At 46.9% G+C, this 20,237-nt stretch overlaps 1 protein-coding gene across 2 annotated transcripts in view; it reads left to right on the top strand.

Moving 5' to 3' along the window:
- Window positions 1-20,237, top strand: part of LRBA (LPS responsive beige-like anchor protein) — a 2,244,423-nt gene that overhangs the window by 1,704,963 nt on the left and 519,223 nt on the right. For both annotated transcript variants that reach the window (XM_078676915.1, XM_078676916.1), the window contains exon 45: window positions 15,894-16,034. In XM_078676915.1, the coding sequence (XP_078533041.1) occupies window positions 15,894-16,034 (141 nt within the window). The remainder of the gene's footprint in view (window positions 1-15,893; window positions 16,035-20,237) is intronic.

Here is a 20,237-nt window from a genome sequence, read left to right as displayed (position 1 = left end):
CCATATCACTCTGGTTCTGAATAGCGATCGCAGTTGAAGACCTTGTGCCATACCATGAGACAGTGTTGGCTGCACTCCGGGATACATTTTGAAGTTATTTCAGCCCTACCAATCATGCAGTCTGCAAAGGCTGCCACTTAAATAAATTAGCTATCCAACCAACAGACTATTATTTGGAGGCACCCCGCTCATGCATAGGCTTGAAGGGGGTATCTGCAGTTCTGCAGAGGACTGAAGACCTGCTTCTTCAGTCTGGTCTACGATTTTCAATTACTCCATAACCTTAGATCTCCTGGTACACTGTCATTTAAATACCTTACCTCACTGATACACTGCAGCTGGTCAAGTACCCATGGCCTGTCATACAACCCAGACAATCTTTTGGACTGGACTTTAATGTTTTTCATCTTCAATCAAGCCTTTACTATCTTACTTCCATCAAGGCTTTACCATCTTACTTCCATCATTAGCTGACTTCAAGGAACCTATCACATGTCATCTGCGGCAAACAAACTTTGGCAAAGTTATCCGCTGAACCTCTCATTTAATTCTGCGATGGCCATCAACTGTAGCTACTTCAAAATAACTAAATGGCTACAACAGCATTGTATAATAAGACTGTCCAAATGCGAGGCTACACCACTAACAGTAAGCAAATTGGCCTATTTTTCCCAAGCTGTGGTCGGCAGCAGAACTAGCTTGCTGTTAGACCCTGAAAGGCTGGTATCTGGAAAAAAAGGGGGCACCCTAGGAGAGCCCCCCCCAGTACATGGGTTCCTTCATCCAACCCTGGAATCGGCATTGTGGTAGGATTTCAACATTTTTGGTACCAAACATGACCAATTTCTGTGCAGCCAATATATAGTTAGAAATCTCGTATTTGACTTGATGCCCCCTATATGTATTAAATAGCTGACCCCAATTATAAACCCTGGAGAATCGACTCCGGGTTTGTATGGAGGCCCTGCTCATGCAGGGGCACCCTCACACTTGTAACCAAGCACTCTGCCCTCAGAACTGAAGAGCTGCCATAGGAGCGACTTGTAAGTTTTAAGTGTAGTGACCTAAGATATAAGGAAACTTATGTTGTAAGTGATGCTACCACCAACCTACACAGGCTGTTGTGTAACATCCGTTACACAACTCCAAATGGGCCACAGCCTTTGAGTCCCTGCACAGTTTGTACTGCAGTACACAATTTAAAACTATGCAGTATGCCATTCTCCACAGAGGGTTTATAACGCCCACTAAATTGAACCAGATGTTCCTGGACACCCATCTTATGTGCCTCAGATGCCATTCTCTGGTCGTGCCCTCCCTAACACACTACTGGTACACGATACATGACACCTTCGCGATTGTCACTGAACTCTCTAACCTGAATACATGGACAGCCCTGGGCATCCATAAAAAGAGGAAAAACCATAAGATGTGTGTCCAGTTCCCAAACCTGGCCCTGCTGCTGGCCAAAAGAACCCTCACACTATGCTGTAGAGCTGACCAGTCCCCCGCTCAATGGCATAAGACCATCGAATTACCTCCAGGTCGCATATGTGGTATATCAAGACGGCGAATGTACTGCCTTGCCTGGTACGTTGAAATCCCAATCACCAACAGGGTTTGACTACAGGGCTACTCCATTTATACGAGGTCCTACCTGGAGTGGATCCTCTCCTAAACCGGGGTAAGCTCAAACATAATAATGATAAAATCAACGTGAGAGTGAATGTATTGTGAACATCACGGAAGTGACCATAAGGGTTTATTTCGTGTGTGTTTTCGTTCTTTTGTGTGTGTTTTTTGTAAACTATGACCGACCTTAAAAAATCACGCACTATTGAGTACATGACATTAGGATGCGGTACGAGACCGCCACTGTTTGACTGCACACGCTACAAAAGATGTGGTATGTGACTGTGTGAACATGCAATAATCATGGGCACATTCGTTTTGGGTTTCACCTATAATAGAAGTGTTGAAACACGGTGGTATGAGCACAAATACGTACTAGATTCATGTAAATATGTCAAAATACAAAAATTTGTTTGTCTGTTCTTGTTTTGTTCCCCTTTGTCCTTGTTCCCCTTACAGATGGAGTGAATTTCTGGCGACAAAGGTCACGTTTATATAAGGAGCAGCTACCTGCCCTTATTGCGGAATAGTATAGGGAAATTCTCGTACTAACCCATTTTCCAGGGGGTCACGCCCTGAAGAAAGTCCAAGCACCCTTCATGGGGCAGCAAGGGACAGAAACATGTTGGCAATAGAGTCTTAGGACCATAATTTCCAGAGAGACCCTTAAATTAATTGTTTTTACTATCATTGTCAGATCCAAGAATAAAGGGAAATATGGATCTGACATTGATTTTTAATCTTTATCCACCTGGCCGAAAACTATTTCAGTAAGCGCTCCCTGAAATATGGTCGAGCACCACCCTGACTTCTAGGCGTCCTGGTGTCCCGATGATGAAGCATGACATCACTAGGGTGTGTGAGGGAATAAAATAACAGCAGCAGTGTTGTAAATACTTCACATAGGACATACCACCCATCTATGATGTATAGACTGTTCTAGTTAGCCTAATTATCTATCTGAGGCAGACTAGGTCATATAGGGAGTACTTTTTGTGATAAGAAAAGACTCTCAGCCTCTTCCAACGGGGAGAGGCTGAGAGCGCTAACCTACACCAGGAGGAATCTCAACACCTTCGAAAGAAATCCATAGCAACAATCTGGGACACCATACTCGGACACTTCCAGACCTGGTACGTGGGAAACCCAACCTGGAGAAAAATGATCATAGAGATCATAGGCACCAAGTCAGTAACACTGAGTGTGCGCTACTGGCGGAATAACTTGATTTCCCCTTCAATGTCCCCCCACCAGTCCCTGCCCCCAAGCTTGGGCACTGCCCATCCAAGATGACAGACCAGGCTCTTGCTCATGCTGTTGTTCAGTTGTCTTCCTCCCTCAGTTCTTTAAGGTAAACACAAGCCTCCCTGATGCAACTTGTTCCCATCCTGAAACCGGCTCTTTACCAAATCATATAGGTCCCATACATACAAACATTACTCAAGCACCCCGAATCGACACATTGAGCTGCCTCACCCTGACAGTCTCATGAATATACCTCTTTTAATGTGTTCGACAAAAAGCGACGAAAATGTTTCCCCACAAATGTTGTTCATTGTAAATGAAACTTTGATTCTATAACAAAACAAACCTCAGTATGAAGAGTTTACAAAAAAAATAGGTGAGGATCTGTTTAAAGAAACTGGCCTATCTGCTGAGAGAGTAAGGGAGTGCTCCTGGCCTTACGGAAGGAGAGACTGTCTTCAAAACAGACCAGTCCTGAAGGAAGGTGTCGGTTGTACCTAGTAAACAGTTACCAATTCCGCCGTTTCTCTTTCTTTCTCTTTTTCCAGAGCCACAAATCAGGCGCTCTGGAAGAAAAGGGCAATAACAAGTGCTCTTGTGCTTGTAACCAGGTGCTCTCACTATACTTAACTACAATAATGATTTATTATTAATCTACACTCCTCCGAACTTTATTACCTATGATAAAACAAAAGTTCTGAGGGTCTCATTGATAGTTGTGAGTTAAAAAGTTAAACTGACCAGTACACACGCACACATCATGCTAGTGCTTGTGGTCACTAACTATGTAGTTAAAAAAAAATTAGCAAAAGAGATGTACAGTAGTCTCATTTAAACAATTAAAAAACAGCCTTCTTTCTTACTCTTCACCAATATATCAGAGAAATGTTAAGTATGAAAAAAGGAAAAAACAAGTCGGTTAAAAACGTTTCTTATCACAAGTGTGCAAAGAATTACATTTTTTCATGTAGTATGTTTCTTTTGATTAAGGCATTGTAGTGTAAATATGGAAACACCAATGATTATATTGTGTATCTTAAAATCCAAGCATTGATAAAGCCCCAGGCTTGTGTGCCAAAAGTAGGTGGTGGAAAACGTGTTGCTGGCTATATAAGGATTTATTATCTTCATTGATTGAACTGCATTGGACCATAAAACCGCATAACCAATTATATACTAAAGGATTTATTTGGAATTGTATTATACACATTAGAGTAGAACACGATATATTGAACACTAATGAGGAGTATTAATAAAGGAAACGTTTTATTAACAATAGGAAAATAAAACTTTGTTTATCCTACTAAGACAATTTTCGAAGTTTCTTTGCTTTGTATTACTTAGGATTATACCAGAAACAAACTGGGAACAATACACTCTATTCAATACAGGTTAGCTGTCCAAGCGACTGGGTCCGGGCATCAACTAAAAATGATCATAAGCTGATGGTTCAGAGGAAAGCAAAGAGAGCTCCGTCCAGAGGACCCCAAAAATGGGTAAATTGTTCAGGTCTAGAATCTAATATCTGGAGTTCCAAAATGTCTTGAGAATCTGTCTGCTGATGGAGAGTCCTTGAAAGGTATTCCACTACCACTGAGAGATTGTTGAAGAAGCAATGTTCCCAGAGATCCCTAGAAAGACATCTCATAATGTAAATGTAAATGTGTTGGACTTGTAAAGCGCACAGCTGCCCGTAAGCGTCCCGGCGCTTGCTTAGGGAACCCGTCCTGGTATTCCCCTGTGAGAAACCCCGGCAGGGTGTCCACAAGGTGAAAGCCAGGCATCCCGCCGCGAGGGGCCATAAGTTTGGACCTTTTACTGCTGAGCTTGTTGGTATATTTTACCACTGACAATTTACTTTACTTTACTTTAGACTCATTTGTATGGTGCACAAATCATCCCCAGGGGGATCTCTCAGCGCCCGAAGGAGAGGCCAAAGTAGAGCAAGCTCATTTAGAATAACCAGGTCTTGAGCATTTTCTTAAATTGTGGTAGGTTGGGCAGGCACAAATTTGTTCAGGGAGCTCATTCCAATGTTTGGGGGCCAAATAAGAGAAGGCGTGGCCACCCGTTTTGGCTTTCCTGATCCTCTGGCTGCGGAGCAGGCTACGATTACTGGATCTGTGTTGTCGTCCAGGTTGATAGCGTTTGATTTTGTTAGTCAGATAGGCCGGTCCCATTCCATGCAGGAACTTCAAGACCATGCAAAGCAGCTTAAAGAGGGCTAGTTTCCTAACAGGATGCCAATGAAGTTGACGTAGGAGAGGCAGAGAAGGGGTTCATGCTTGTTTATTGAGGGCAAGACAAGCTGCCACATTTTGCACAACCTGCACTTTGGATAACAGGTCTTCTATAATTCCTACCAGCAAAGCGTTTCCATAGTCAAGGCGATTGAATAGTAGCGACTGGATGCGGGCCTTGCTAGCGTTTAGCGGTATCCAGGGGAAGAGCTTTCTAAGCATCCGCATGGTCCCGAAGCAGGTGCCTGCGAGAGTTTTCACCTGCTCTTCCATCAAAAGCTTATTGTCTATTCTTACAGCTAGGTGCTTAGCCCATCCTCTTGGGGAAGGTGCTTCTCCTAGTTCTGATGGCCACCAGTCAGAGGTCCACAATTTTTCTGCCTTGCCAAACAGCAGTATCTCAGTTTTGGAAGAGTTAAGTTGCAGGAAGTTCTTCCTCATCCAACTTGCAATGCCAGTCATACAGTTTATAAACTTAGTTTTTGTTACTGCAGGGTCGTTCTCTATATGTACAATCAGCTGCGTATCATCAACGTAGGATATGGTTTCAAACCCATAGTTTCTGACGATTGAGGCCAAGGTGGCTACATATAGGTTGAATAGCGTGGGGCTCAATATAGAGCCTTGTGAAACCCCCTTATCCACGGCAGCCATATGTGACACAGAGTCCAACTGGACGCTTTGTGTTCTGTTGCACAGATAATTCTGAATCCATTTATAGGCCAGACCTCTGACACCAATCTCTCTGAGCCTGTTCAGCAGGATACAATGAGAGATGGTGTCAAAAGCTGCTTACAGATCAAGCAGGACTAGCATAACTGGAGAGTCCTTATCTAGTGACATCCTTATCATATCGGTAACCTCTAGTAGGGCGGCCTCAGTGCTGTGGAATGCACGGAAGCCGGACTGGGATGGGTCTAATATGTTCTGTTCTAGATAGCTAATTTGTCTAATATATTGTTCTGTTCTAGATAGCTAATTTGTCCATTTTGAGGAGAATGTAACAATGAGACTGGTTTATGCTGAGAATTTTGATGGTGAAATTACCAACGAAGATCTCTAGAGTGTTGATCTTAAGAATTTTCTCATCTAGAGACCAAAGGACTCTGGTCAATAGAACTCTGGAATTGGCACCCCCGAGTTGATTATCAAATTGGGAGAAGATCCAAGGAAGACTTTGCCATTCTAGGTTTCCATCTTGAAAAAACATTGCCTCAATTCTGTGTAGGAGTTGGTGTCTAACAAAATGTAGTCTGAGAATGACAAGCCCCAACGAATAAGGTGGGTTTTCCGCTTTGAAGAGCATGAACTTAAAGAAGGTTTGTAAAAATTGCGTGGTTTGAGGCACCCAGCTGGCTGGTGAGGTGATTTAGGGATCTCGGAGGTAAGTACCAGGCCACTAAGAAAGACATAAGGTCTCGCCTGATGAGGATAGTCTTCCTTTCTCGAGAGAGTCAGGGTACAGGAAACAGTGTCTACATTGAACCCCAGAAAGTCTGTTACCTGGGCAGAAGAGCAGGAGTGTGATCATTAAGTCTAGTTGAATGGAGATGGTAACCTGTGATTGGTGTATTAAAAGGATTTTGTCTTGATAGATAATAAGGCAAACACACTGGCATGCAGGTTTGCCACTGCCACCAGAAGAACATTGTTATAGCACCAGGGGCCATTAGACAGGCCAAAAGGAAGGCAATAGAATTGCTGCACCTGGTGTTTCCATTGAAACTTGAGAAAGGATTGATGTTTCAGATAGATTCGCGATTAAGAAATAAGCATCTTTTAGGTCGAGTCTGAAAAGCCAGGCTCTGAGTTGGAGAGTGTCTCGCAAAAGATGGTTGCCTTCCGTTTTGTTGTATTAGTAAGAAAACCAAGATTAAGGGAACAAAGATTTATTACCCTCCTAAGACCTTTCACCTTCATGGAGATTAGGAAATTGAAACTTACGAAACCTCCCTTTTCTTCGCAGCCTGATCAGAAGTGCTGCAGAATCGCTGAAGGCTGGTGCATTCATTCAATTGAGGTGATTGATATATAAGAGCATGAAGTCTTCATCACATTAGGGTGCCTTTCAAGATTTAAATTGATTTTTAATTAACATCACAAATAGGTCAGATAAGATGAAACTGACCCCAAGAGGTTGCTACTTGTTATTTCTTTCCTTATAAAGATCTGTTTTAAATTATTCTAGGTGTTGAAACACCAACAGGTTTTTTTTTTTGCTTGGCCATTAACAAATAATGGACATATTACCCTTGTACGTAAGTTCATGTCTTGGGGTAGAAGAACTGTACTTGTGACCATTGCATTTTGTATTTCTGCACACCTCATTTTGTCACATCTTCATCTGCACTGCTTCTTCACCAGAAGCACAATTTTTTGAATTATGATGTATGAGGGTTGCCCCCTAGTTGATAGTCTGGTTGTAAAAACTGGCCAACGGAACTATATGACAACTAAAGCTACCAAAATGAGAGAGACCGATTGCACATATCATAAGGGGCAGATCAGCACCTGGACTGTAATCTTTTTTCTCTAATCCATGGAACATGAGGGGAGAATCTCCTAGATTCAATCAGATGGGGTGGTGGTGGGGACATGTAGAAGATAGAGGTGACTGCTTGATGTTGCTACCTCTGAGTGTCAAGTGCTGAAGGAATTGTAAGTAGCTCTGTTTGAAGAGACATAGTAGGGTATATACCCAGAACATATGGTGCACACAGCCTCAACACTCTTGTTGACGGCAAGCAGTCCCTGCTTTCCCCATGCCCCCCGAAAGGGGTCTGACAGACCATCAGTGTAACAGTAATTGTCACTGTATAGTGAGACACAGGTAGAGGAAACATCCTCATCATCAGGGGCCACATCCTCATCAACCTCTCCGATTTGGATGTCATTGGAACAGGGCCTCTGGCTTCTGATGTAAATGTCCAGTATTTGTAAAAACACAAACAATTACCTGAGGGTGTCAAGGCGCTGGGGGCTATCGGGAAGATTAAGCAAGCTATTGCCCAGAGTCACATGGTGCTGGGCTGATCTGCCGCCGGGGATCGAACCGTGAGCCCCTGGGTTCCGCAGTCATCTGCCCTGGCTGCTGCGCCACACCTCTAACAGAGGGATTTTCAAGGGTACAAAGGCTCCATTATCCCGGGGAAGGCCTCATGTAGACGCTTAAGTTTAAAAGTTATGCTGGAGTGGCAGGAAATTGTTTTTAATTTAAAAGGGTTCCGTTTACCAGCATCAAGGCTAAACCCCGCCAAAAGTTTCTGTCTTTTGCAATCAAACTTTGCTGTTGTTTTAGAGAAGATCAGGAGGAATGCATCACATAAATTATAATCAAAATCACTAATCTTTTTTTCAGTCAATAATGAGAGGTCGGTATGAGTTAAAGGGTTTTAATATTATATTTCAGTAAATCATCTTTATTAGCTCAGAAGGTAATTCATACTAATCTCGAACATCAATATATGATGCATCGATCGACTTGGCATTCAACGTCGTGGACGCCAGGATGACGTTGCGTGTCTACTTACCTGCAGCCCCTGTGAGCTGACATCAGTTCTTTCTTTTTCCGTGCCAGCCAGCGCAGATCCGGAGAGAGCGTGCCCCTTAGTCATTTTTTGACTAGCCCTTTTTTGACTTTTGTCGACCTCTTTTTGAGTCTTCGACTCCTGGTGCACGGGGATGTCCAGCCGGCCGCCCGTTTGGAGCCCAGTGGGCTCCTGTCACAAGTTGATGTCGGTCACCGATCCACACCTTGTGTGTCTCTGGTGTCTGGAGCGCAACCACGACCCAAAGTTGTGCTCCAACTGCTGGGCCCTGAGCCCGAAGTTTTGTTTGAGCAGTCCCAAAAGCTTTTGGAGGCGCAGCAGTTGCTCCACGTCGTACGAGGTCCCGGTCAAGGGAAGGCCGCGGCATCGGTCACAGAGCCATCACCATTCATCCTCGAAGTCTTTGCGCTCCTCAGTTAAGTCGAAGCACAAGAAGAAGGCGAAGAAGCATAGTCGCTCTTCGCCTTCTCTCTGTCAGTCGGCCGACGTGAGCCGGGACCCAGAGCGTCGTCGCCCTCCAGATCCTTACTCTGAGCCCGCTGGGACAGCTCAGCTCTTTCCTTCTTTACCCCGAACAGGAGCGTTCCCTACCCAGCTTGGTGCATTTTACAAAGCGCTGCACAGCATCTTTCGATAGCCTCGAATCGGCAGGCGTGCCTTCGGGCCCCACGGACTCTGCTAGGGGCCCTGGACCTTCGATGCTGGTGGCTCCGGCCTCGGGACCGAAGGGTCCCCAAGTATCCAGGCCTGGATAGTTACCAGGCGACCTCATGGTACCTTCCCTGGCACAGATTCCTGTGACGATGCCCCAGACGTCGGTTGTGCCCCCAACCGACGTCGACCCTAGCCTCACCCTCGACTTGGACACAGCACTAGACTGACGTCGATACCGGCGCTGGAGGGTACTGTTGTTCTGCTGTTTATCACTGGTGTTTCCTATGGCCCTGACAGGCAGCCAGAGGAGGGTGAGGAGTACCAGGAGGGGTCTGTTAACCCTCTAGCAGACCAGCTTGAGGAGCTTGACTTGCAAGAGAAGTTGGGTGATGCCAGTGGTCTGGATGCTTCTCCAGACCTTGGTATGCTTTCTCCCCCTACCGTGGCTACGGAGGAGGGAGCTTCCTATGCTGTGGTGTTGCGTAGGGCGGCTGAAGCCTTGGTCCTCGAGCTTTGTATGGTGGCTGTCAGGACTAACCTCCTGACTGAGGTGCTTCAGCTGGCAGCAGCTTCTAAGGAGCCCCTGCTGCCTTTTAGGGAGGCTCTCACTGACATCCTTCTGGTCACTTGGTACAGGATGATTGCCCAACGCCACCACCTGGCCCTGGGCGACCCACTTTTCCTCTCCCAACATCCTATCCCTGAGAGCTTGATGGTCCCAGCCTCATCCTCAATAGGCACATTCCCTACTGCTCCTCCAGATAGGGAATCCAAGAAGTTGGACCATCTTGGGAAGAAGATGTTTTCTTCCACCAGCTTAGGACTGCCAACAGTGAACATCGTATGTCTCTTGGGCCGTTATACACACACGGTGTGGGACAGGGTAGCACCAGTGCTGCCACAGTGCCTGGAGGAGTCCCAGGCCATGCTCACCCGCGCTGTTGCTGAGGGTCGAGATGCAGCGCAGTTCACCAACTGTGTGAGCTGGATATTGCCGACTCGCTGGGTAGGACGGTTTCCACGTCGGTAGCCCTGAGGCGCTCTGCCTGGCTAAGAACATCTGGCTTCTCTGGAGATTTCCAATCCACACTTTTGGAGTTGCCCTTTGATGGCCGTCGCCTGTTTGGTAACAAGGCAGACAACACGCTTGAGTGCTTCAAGGACTCTAGTGCCACGGCCACGACCTTGGGCCTCGCAGCAACTTCTCATCCATGCAGGGTACCTTTTGCGGCTACGGAAGGGGTGCCCTACCACGTTCCACCCAGAGCCACAGGGCCGCACAGGCTACCCAGCCTTTTCGTGGCTGGGGACGTGAAACCAATTGTCGCGTGTCTGGGGGCCAGCGTGCGGGCCAGTCCACCAATGACCCCCCTGCAGCAGCCTCCAAAGCTTCCTAGTCCGACTTTTCAGGGTCTCCAGTTGCCAGTGGGCAGAAGAATCCGCCATTATCTCCCCCACTGGCAATCCATCACATGAGACAGGTGGGTTTTTCATACAGTCCGAAGTAGCTACGCCCTCTCCTTCGAGGCTACCCCTCCCTCCATTCCACCAACACTCCTTCGCATGTCGGAGAATCACTTGGCCCTTCTCCGCCAGGAAGTTATGGCTCTCTTGGCCATGGGAGCTATCGAACCAGTCCCTGTACCAGAAGTAGGTCGTAGTTGTTACTCCCACTACTGCCTGGTACCCAAGAAGGACAAAGGCTTGAGTCCTATCTAAGTTGTCAGGGACGTCAACCGTTTCCTCCTTAAAGAGAAGTTCAAAATGTTGACCTTGGCTCAGGTCCTGTCTGCCCTTGACCCTGGAGACTGGATGGTAGCGTTGGACTTTCAGGACGCTTATTTTCACATCCTAGTCTTACCTGCCCACCGACGTTACCTACTGTTCATGGTGGGCTACAAGCATTTTCAGTTTACTGTGCTCCCCTTTGGCTTTACCAGCGCCCCTTGGGTGTTCGCAAAAGTGGCGGTGGTCGCAGCTCATCTGCCCCAATCAGGGGTTCCAGTCTTCCCCTATCTCGATGACTGGCTGTTGAAGGCGGGCTTGGCCAAGGCAGTCATCTCCCACCTCCAGGCTACGGCGGACATCCTGCATTCGCTGGGGTTCACTATCAACATGCGGAAGTCACACCTGATTCCCTCTCAGAAGATCCTTTTCATCGAATCCGTTCTGGATACTGCACAGTTTTGGGCTTATCCTCCCGTGAATCAAGTCCGGGATATTCGGGCTAGGATACCGATGTTTCAGCCTCTATCCTGGATTTCAGTAAGAATGACTGAGGCTGCTTGGCCTCATGGCCTCCTTCATCCTGCTGGTAGATCATGCCAGATGGCATTTGAGAGCTCTGCAGTGGGACCTGAAGTTCCGTTAGGCGCAGTATTAGGGGAATCTTTCCGATGTCATCAAGATGTCTGAGGGGACTGCGAGTCAGTTGCAGTGGTGGCTCACGAACCAAGATTAGATCAGCGACGATCCCTCTCCCTTTACCAACCATAGTTCACAGTGGTGATGGATGCATCACTCTTGAGATGAGGTGGCCACATGGGAGAAGCAGAGATCAGAGGTCTCTTGTCTTCGGCGGAGTCCTTGCTCCACATCAGTCTTCTGGAGCTTTGGACGATCTGTCTTGAACTGAAGGCATTCTTTCCTTCTGTCAAAGGTAGAGTAGTGCAGGTGTTCACGGACAACACAACCGCCATGTGGTACTGCAATAAACAGGGTGGGGTGGGGTCATGGACACTGTCCAAAGGTTCTCCGCCTTTATGCATGGCTGAAACATCAGGGCATGTTCCTGGTTCAACACCTGGCAGGTTCCCTGAATGCCAGGGCGGACTAACTCAGCCTCCAGTGCATGATGGATCACAAATGGAGTCTTCACTCTGAGGTGGTGCAAGGTCCCTTTCAGCAGTGGGGAGAGCCTTGGTTAGATCTACCGGCGACCGAAGAGAAAGTGCAAGATCAGCAGTTCTGCGCGTTGGAGTTTCCAAAGTGGCACTCGCTCTGCGACGCCTTTCGTTGCGAGTGGAATTGCAGCCTCCTTTCCACCTGTACCACTTCTAGCAAGAGTGCTGAAGATCATCAAGCGTGGCCAGGCCCAAGTCCTTCTAGTGGCTCCTGACTGGGCGCGAAGAGTCTGGTGCCCCGAGCTCTTGAGAATGGCCATTGATCCTCCTATCGGACTGCTCCTTCGGGAGGATCTTCTGTCACAGCAGCAGGGGACGGTTCTCCACCTGAGCCTGTCCAGCCTCCACCTCCTTACTTGGAGATTGAGCAGCAACAGTTGACAGCTTTCAACCTTCCTCCCGAAGTCTGTAACGTCATCCTGGCAGCCAGGCGTCCCTCCACTAAAATAGTATACGCCTTTAGATGGAACAAATGTGTGGCATGGTGCGCAGAGATGGCTGTGGGTTCCCTTTCTGCCCCTCTTCCTGAGGTTCTCCTCCTCATTCTTTCTTTGGCCCAGCAGGGTTCTGCTCTGGGCACCTTTAAAGGCTATCTTTCTGCCATTTCGGTCTTTCTTCACCTTCCTGATCAGCCTTCTCTTTTCAAGTCCATTAGTGTTAACAGATTTCTGAAGAGCATTCCTCATCTCTTTCCTCCTCCTCCTTTCGTAATGCCCCATTGGGAATTGAATCTTGTTCTCGCCTATCTTATGTGTGTTCCCTTTGAGCCACTACATAATTGTCCTCTTCGTCTTCTTACTTTGAAAACTCCTTTTTTGCTTGCCATCACTTCTGCTCACAGGGTGAGTGAGCTTCAAGCTCTTTCTTCCAAACCTCCCGTTCTTGCTCTTCATCCAAACAAAGTGGTCCTTCGTACTAGGCCTCCTTTCCTGCCCAAAGTGGTTACCTCTTTCAACATAGGCCAGACCATCACATTGCCCACCTTCTTCCCGCCTCCACACCCTTCCAAAGAGGAGGAGAGACTCCACCGTCTGGACCAAAAACATGTGCGGTCCTACTTTGACCGCACTAAAGATTTCCGGGTGGACGATCAACTCTTCATGGGTTATGTGGGCACCAAGAAAGGCTAAGCAGTGCACAAACGTACCATCTCTTGACGGGTTATCTTATCCATTAAGATCTGCTGTTCTTTGGCAAAAAATGAACCTCCAGTAGGACTACGTGTCCACTCTACCAGGGCGACGGCAGCCACTACTGCCCTTTGATGTGGTGTTCCATTGGTTGACATCTGCCAGGCGGCCACATAGGCATCCTTGCACACATTCACAAAGCATTACTGCCTGGACAGCCAAGACCGGAGAGACTACCGGACTTCCTGGTGTGAACTGGTTTGCAGACCTGTCACTGGGGTTTGCATTGCTGGGGTATTTATTCTAAGGTAAGGAATATATCACTACGGTCTGTTTCAAATGTATCTGCAGGAAACATATGTAGTTATAGATTCCTTACTGCCGCACCCATCCTCCCCCCGTTCTGCAAACTAGGGATGGGGACTCCTTTTCAGGGGCCTATTTGTGTGCACCAGTGGTGAGTGTCTTGCATGGCTCTGTGCTTCTGGCGTGGAAAGTAGTGTCAGAACTGACATCAGCATGCAGGGGCCGCATCTAAGTAGACACCGTGACGTCATCCTGGCGACCACGATAACAAACGCGGAGTCGAGCGATGCCACCTATCTACGCGCAGGGGTACTGCTAAGAAACAATTTCTCCTGATCTAGTCTGACGCCTGAGGGTAATTCGAAGGTAAGGAATCTATAATTACATTTGTCTCCTACAGATACATCGTTACCTAAGGTAAGTAACTTGTTCTTCACTGACATTTTGAAAGACTAATTATTTGTTATCAGTGAACTTTGTATAAGTGGAAACATTCTGTGGGGATATATGAAAACATGTTTGCAACTATTATTTTTTATAAAAAACATGTTCTTGGAAAGGTTAAGAAATAAACATTTTATGCACATTTAGAGTTTGTAGTCAAGTCAGCTTGTCAGTCAGTATTACTTTAGCCATTTGAGGACTAATACGATTAAATATGGTTGCCTAGTAAAAAAATTAATTCAGTGAAGCGCATTGTTTTTTATTAAAGCGCATACGTTAAGTTCTGCACATCATTAAAACTATATTACGTTCTCGTTATTTTTAAAACGCCCCTACTGGTCTGAGAGGCTAGGTTTGGAGCTGTGGAAGAAAGAGAAGCACCAGAAAGAGAAAAGCTCCAGGTGGACGCTAGTGTCTCCTGGGCTGTGTCAAAGATGACTGGATATGAGTGCTAAAGTCCTTAATGGATTATTTAAACTGCCTATGAGTAATTGGGAGAAATGGGGTATCTATACTCATTGAAGGTTGCCTCAGGCATTATAAAAGGGGTACTCTATAGGGTTGAGGATTTGTAAGCAAGCTGCGCCTACTTGCTTCTTAACAAATAAGGGACTTGGGATGCCTGATAGATTTTCAACCAAGAAGCCCCTCTCCTTCACATTCACAAATATATCTCCCGTATATTTTGTTCATATATTGCTCCTAATTTTTTTTTAAAGTAACCTACCTACATCAAGTCCCTTAACTTTTTTAGTAACCTTACCTACATCAAGTCCCTTCACTTACTAGAATAAAATTACTAGGTTGAGCACTCTTTTTTTCTGGTATTGTGCTAGAAAGCGTCAAAAAAATTAGGTTATGTAGAATGGGGCCCCTGACGGATACAATCTCAGTCTGTCTTGGAGAAGTAAAGAAAGTCTCAACACTGCGCCACCAGTACACCCTCACCACTCTCGCAAGTTACAGGGTTTCTGTGGTGATATAGAATCAAAATGTGAAGCACTCTGCCCAAAAGACCACAAAGGGGGCAAATAAAACATTTTGAAATACAAAGGTGCACGGAGAGAAAGAAGGTTTAACATAAGTATAAATAAATAGAAGGATGCAAGAGGAAAGGGGTGTCTTGAAGAAAACAGGTAGAACAATGGAAAAGAAGAGATTGAACAAGCTCGCACCGAGTACGTAATAAGAAAGGGCGTTTGCTGTAGGATGGGGTGTTTTATAATAGCAGTGACGACATACCGTTATGTCATCCTTTCTTGTTTCTGCTGTCACTATCAGCTTAAAGCGATAGTGCATATTGTACCGCCTCGTCGTTTTGTGATAAAGCTGCTTAGCTGCTACACAGCAAAGACGTTGTTGACCCTTTTTTCCAAGTGAATGTTTACTGGTCAGTTTGTTGGTGTAAAAGCGGAGGTCAGGAGAGCTATACACCAGTCCAGCAGGAGCTAGTATAAATCTTGCAGTGCTTGATTAATGGCGCACGCTGACATGCACAGAAGTTAAGTTAACTCAGTGTTTGTTTTAAATATAAATCTAGAAGTGATACAGCTTCATTGGGCAAAAAGGATCCTTTACTCAATCGTCTGCCATAGTTTCTAGAGCCTTTAGGTAGATGTCTTCTTGGACGTCAAATTGATTTCAGTGGGCTGTAACCAAGTGTGACCTTATCCACCTAGACGTAGGCCTCAGGTCCATCACGTTATATTGTATAACAGGGGGTTTAGTTGCAGAAAATGGCATGAATACTTGATATATGTTTCATGCAGTGTTTGTCATATTTTTCCTCAGCCTGTTGGAGCTTTAAACCCAAAGAGAGCAGCCTTCTTCGCAGAGCGGTACGAAACGTGGGAGGATGACCAAGTGCCAAAGTTTCATTATGGCACTCATTACTCAACAGCAAGTTTTGTGCTTGCCTGGCTGTTAAGACTTGTAAGTCCGCATTCATTGTGAACATGTTTTTGCATAACTATAATAATGTTTAATTGTGTCTCTATAAAATGTTTACGTTTTTTCAGAAATGCAGTAATATTTTTCTTTATTTCTTTTTATCGAACAATAGAGTGTCGACATTTGTTTAAACACATGTTGAAGAGATGATGCCAAAATCAAATATCCATACATAGACAGTTTCATCATATACTATATACCATGAGTGTTGATTTACCACATCTAAGGCGTCACAGTATCTTCATGAGAGGGGGTACATAGTGGCATACAAATATTGCCACGCTATGCATTCCATTTGCTCCATATAGAAGACCATTTTTGAAGGCACCCACGCGCTACGTATACAGTTCTTTCTGTAGTCATACACCTGTCCATATGGTCTCTCCAGGCCTCAACCCTGGGCGATACCCCGGAACCCCACAATTGAGCTACGTTTCATTTGGCCACCATCAGACCCAGAGTGACCCATATTGTGTCCTTATTGTTTAAGTTGGTGGGTTCCCAGACATTCAGGAGATATCTTTTGGCTTTGAGTCCAATACGTAACCCAAGGACCTTACCAATGCAATCATGGACTCCCTTCCAGTAACTTTGAATATGTACCCATTCCCACACAATATGCATGAATGAACCTACAAGGCCCCACTACCTTTTGCACAGTCCCTCCTCTGCTTTACCCATTCTGATGAGCTGAGGCCCCGTGATATATATTTTGTGAAGGCTCTTGAGTTGTACCAGCCGCAATCTGGAAGAGACTGCAACCTCATGGGGAAAGGTCACTGCTTCCTGCCGTTCCTCATCATCAAGCTCCAGCCCGTCACTCTCCCAGAGGTCTTTGACCAGTTTGAGGAGATCCAGGGTGTTGTTAACCAACTTGTTATAAGTCAGGGATATTGCTTTCATTGGTAAATAGCCATCAAGCAGTCTGTCCTCCAACGGCGAGGACTCTGGGGGAGGAGTCGCCCTTTGGCAGACATCATGTTAGCACATGCCTCACCTGTAAGTACCGAAAATGTTATGTAACGGCCAGCTCGTGTTCCTGTTGCAAATATGTAAACGTGATGACCTCAACCTTTTCCCACAGGTCTCCAATCTTTATGGTCCTGATCAGATCCCACTTGTCAAACCCCTTTGTGGTCCTCAGGGTACCCAATTGTTCCGAGTCCCACAGAGGAGTAGCCTGAGTGAGTGTAGGAGAGTAGGGTCTGCTTCCTATGGTCACCCCCACTTTTTGCTTTGCTTTACTGGTTTTCGACTTAGATGTGACTGTGGGCCTGCTAATTAGACCCACAGCCCAGATGCACTCTCTCTAAATTTACACCATGTACTCTAGGTGCATACACGATTGGGAATTGGTTCACCTTGGCAGCCCCTGTAGAAGTGGCATAGGTACTCAGGGCATAGGTGTAACCAAGTCCTACCAGGGGCTGCAGCATGTATTATGCCACCCCTGGCTGGCCACTCAAATAGACACAACTGGCTGATCACTCAGCTGGGGCAAGGTCGTGTAATCACCCCTTGCTTAGGTATGGTATTCCTATACCTACCTATATATAGACACATGGTAACCTATAAGTCACTCCTATGGCAGGCCTTAAAAATCCTGGAGGCAGAGTGCTTGGTTATGTGTGAGATGGTGCTCTAGCATGAGCTGAGCCTGTCTGCAGCTTTCGGAACCATGTCCTTATAGCTGTTCTATGATATTGCCATACCATATACTCTTAAGTGCATTATGAACCTCGCGGTTAAATGCTAACTCTAGTTTGGCTTTATCAAAACATGTTGTGTAAGGTGTCGTACGCTTTGGAATACTACCCCCTCACCAATTCTGACGACGGGGGTAGCATTCCACCCTTCTAGGAGGGAGAAGACATGTTGTTGCTGACTATCCCGGTTAAAAGTAACCAGAGCCCCAGCGTCACAAAATGGACACTGCTGCCACCGACACAAGTCTGACCTCCTGCTGCTGTGATTCCTTCCAGTCACGGAGGTTTGGACAATAGGTTTCCTGCCTAGGGAGGTGCGAGCACCACCCCAGACAGGACTTTGTGTATTGGGACAGGGAGGGCTGAATAGACTGAGACACTGCCTGGAGCACCCTAGGTGCTCCATGCATACCCCGGTTCAAACCGGTTGCTTGGGCACCCCAGCCCTGGCGTGAAACTGGACAGAGGAAAGGGGGTGTAACCACCCCCCTTCCTGGTCCCACCCATAGGAGGGACCTAGAAAGTAATCCAGCCCCTTTTAGTTGTATAAAGGTAGGAGCCGAGTCCTGAGACTTTATGCTGAAGCTGAAGACTGAAGAATCTCCCTTGTGGTCAAGGAGTGACGACCCTGGGCAACCAGGCACCATCCAGCAAATCAACGGCTTGCTTTGTCGACGTTTCTGCCGGAACCCGAGCACAGAGCCTGACAAGACCCAGACTTCCAGACCTCTCTGACCCTCTCTTCACGACTGCAGCACAGCTGGGATCCGTGGAGGCGACGAGACACGTGGGACCGGACATCTTGGAAAGCCTGCAACTTGCTACCTGTGCAGCTCCTGAGGTATCCTCGAAGCTGTGCACTGGGGATTGAGAAACCCCGATCCCGAGCTCCATCTGCAACTAAGATCAGCCCCCCCATACTCAACGAGTTCTGCGTGGGGCCCTTCTGCTTTTGTTCTGCTCGACGCGTTGTCCGGTTGCTGGCCCGTTAGCTAGTAGCCTCTGTGACGACAAACCTTTTAAACCACATCACTGGTCTGGTTGCTCCAGACTGGCCCTTGCTTCCCTGCAAAGGTGAAGCACCTCAGACCTTGCTGGTCTGCACCAGAAGCCTTTGTTGTATCCTGCGTGGGCTGCCTTTGCCAAGGCTTGTTGACTCCAATCCGGAAGTCGACCCCTCCATCTGCGAGATCCTTCGTGGGACAGTCCGTCTCCAGCACCTGGTCATTGTCGACGCCTCCTGGTCCACGTGGCTCCCAAGACAAGCTTCAAGACAGCACCTGATTGCTCCTCGACGTCGTCTGGTTCCTTCCTGGTTCCACCCGGTCACTGGCTAGTGACCCAGACTCTGTCCCCTCTGCTCTCAGGTCCTCTTCATCCTCGATCCACCCTTGGATCCACCCGGACATCTTCCTCCTCGTCGCCTGCAGCCTCTTTTCTTCAGGTCTCCATAGAATCCAACGCCGAAATCCGACACATCTTCACACCTATGCACCCGCCGTCCGTGGGTGAGGTAACGCGAGTACTTCGGTGCTCCCAAGGGAATTGACTATCCAAGTGTCTAAGTCTCTAGTTGTTTCCTCCTAGCTAAACCGGAAGTGTCCTAAATCCTTCTAAATCTAACTTCTAAGTTCCCATTGACTTTGCATTGAATCCCGCGTGTGTGTAGAGACACTGCACGCGCTGCCTGTGGGACTCCTACTTCTAAACTATTGTTAAGACAATGTAGCCCCAGCGATTTTTCCGGTCCCACCCCAAGCTTCGATTGACAGCATGTCATATCTGTACAGAGTGTTTGGTTGGTCCCGTGATGGGACATTTTTGGGGCCTGGCATAGAGGGCCGTATTATAAGTACCACCTGGCAGTAGCCGTTTGTCCATCCTATGACCTGGGTCATCCCAGCTGCGGTATGTACAATATTCAATTGCAGTGAGATGGGCCGCCCAATAGTATTTTTTAATATCCGGGAGCGCGATCCCGCCATCATACCAATTCAGAGTTCGTTTTTGCAAAGCTATGCAGGTCGTCCATCCCAGAGCAACTCCCACTGGAGGCCTTCAATATCTTTAAAATACCACCCCGGGACTGGATCTGGAAAATTTTGGAGCACATAGAGGAACCGTGGTAGCCACATCATTTTGAACAGAGTTGCTCTGCCCAACAAGGAGAGTGGGGAGCACCTTCCAGCTGTCCAGATCCCACTTCAGTCTCTGCTGGGCGGACGTGATTTAAATACCCAGGTGTTGGAAGCCCTCCCTTACCACTTGAACAGGACATCCCCGAAGCAGAGCGGGGAGCTCTCCACTGAGGACATAGAGCACAGACTTACTCCAGTTGATTGTGTACCATGAATATTTCCCGAAGGTTGTGAATATGTTAAGCACTCTATGCAGCGATGTTTTTTTGGACGCAAGGTACAACAGGATATCGTCTACATAGAGAGATATGCGGTCTTCCCTTGTTTGAGACCACTTCAGT

The sequence above is a fragment of the Lissotriton helveticus genome, chromosome 2_1 (genome assembly GCF_964261635.1).
Source record: "Lissotriton helveticus chromosome 2_1, aLisHel1.1, whole genome shotgun sequence".
Taxonomy (NCBI): Eukaryota; Metazoa; Chordata; class Amphibia; order Caudata; family Salamandridae; genus Lissotriton; species Lissotriton helveticus.
Note: the sequence above shows the minus strand (reverse complement) of the source record. Positions and strands in the feature narration are given on the sequence as shown.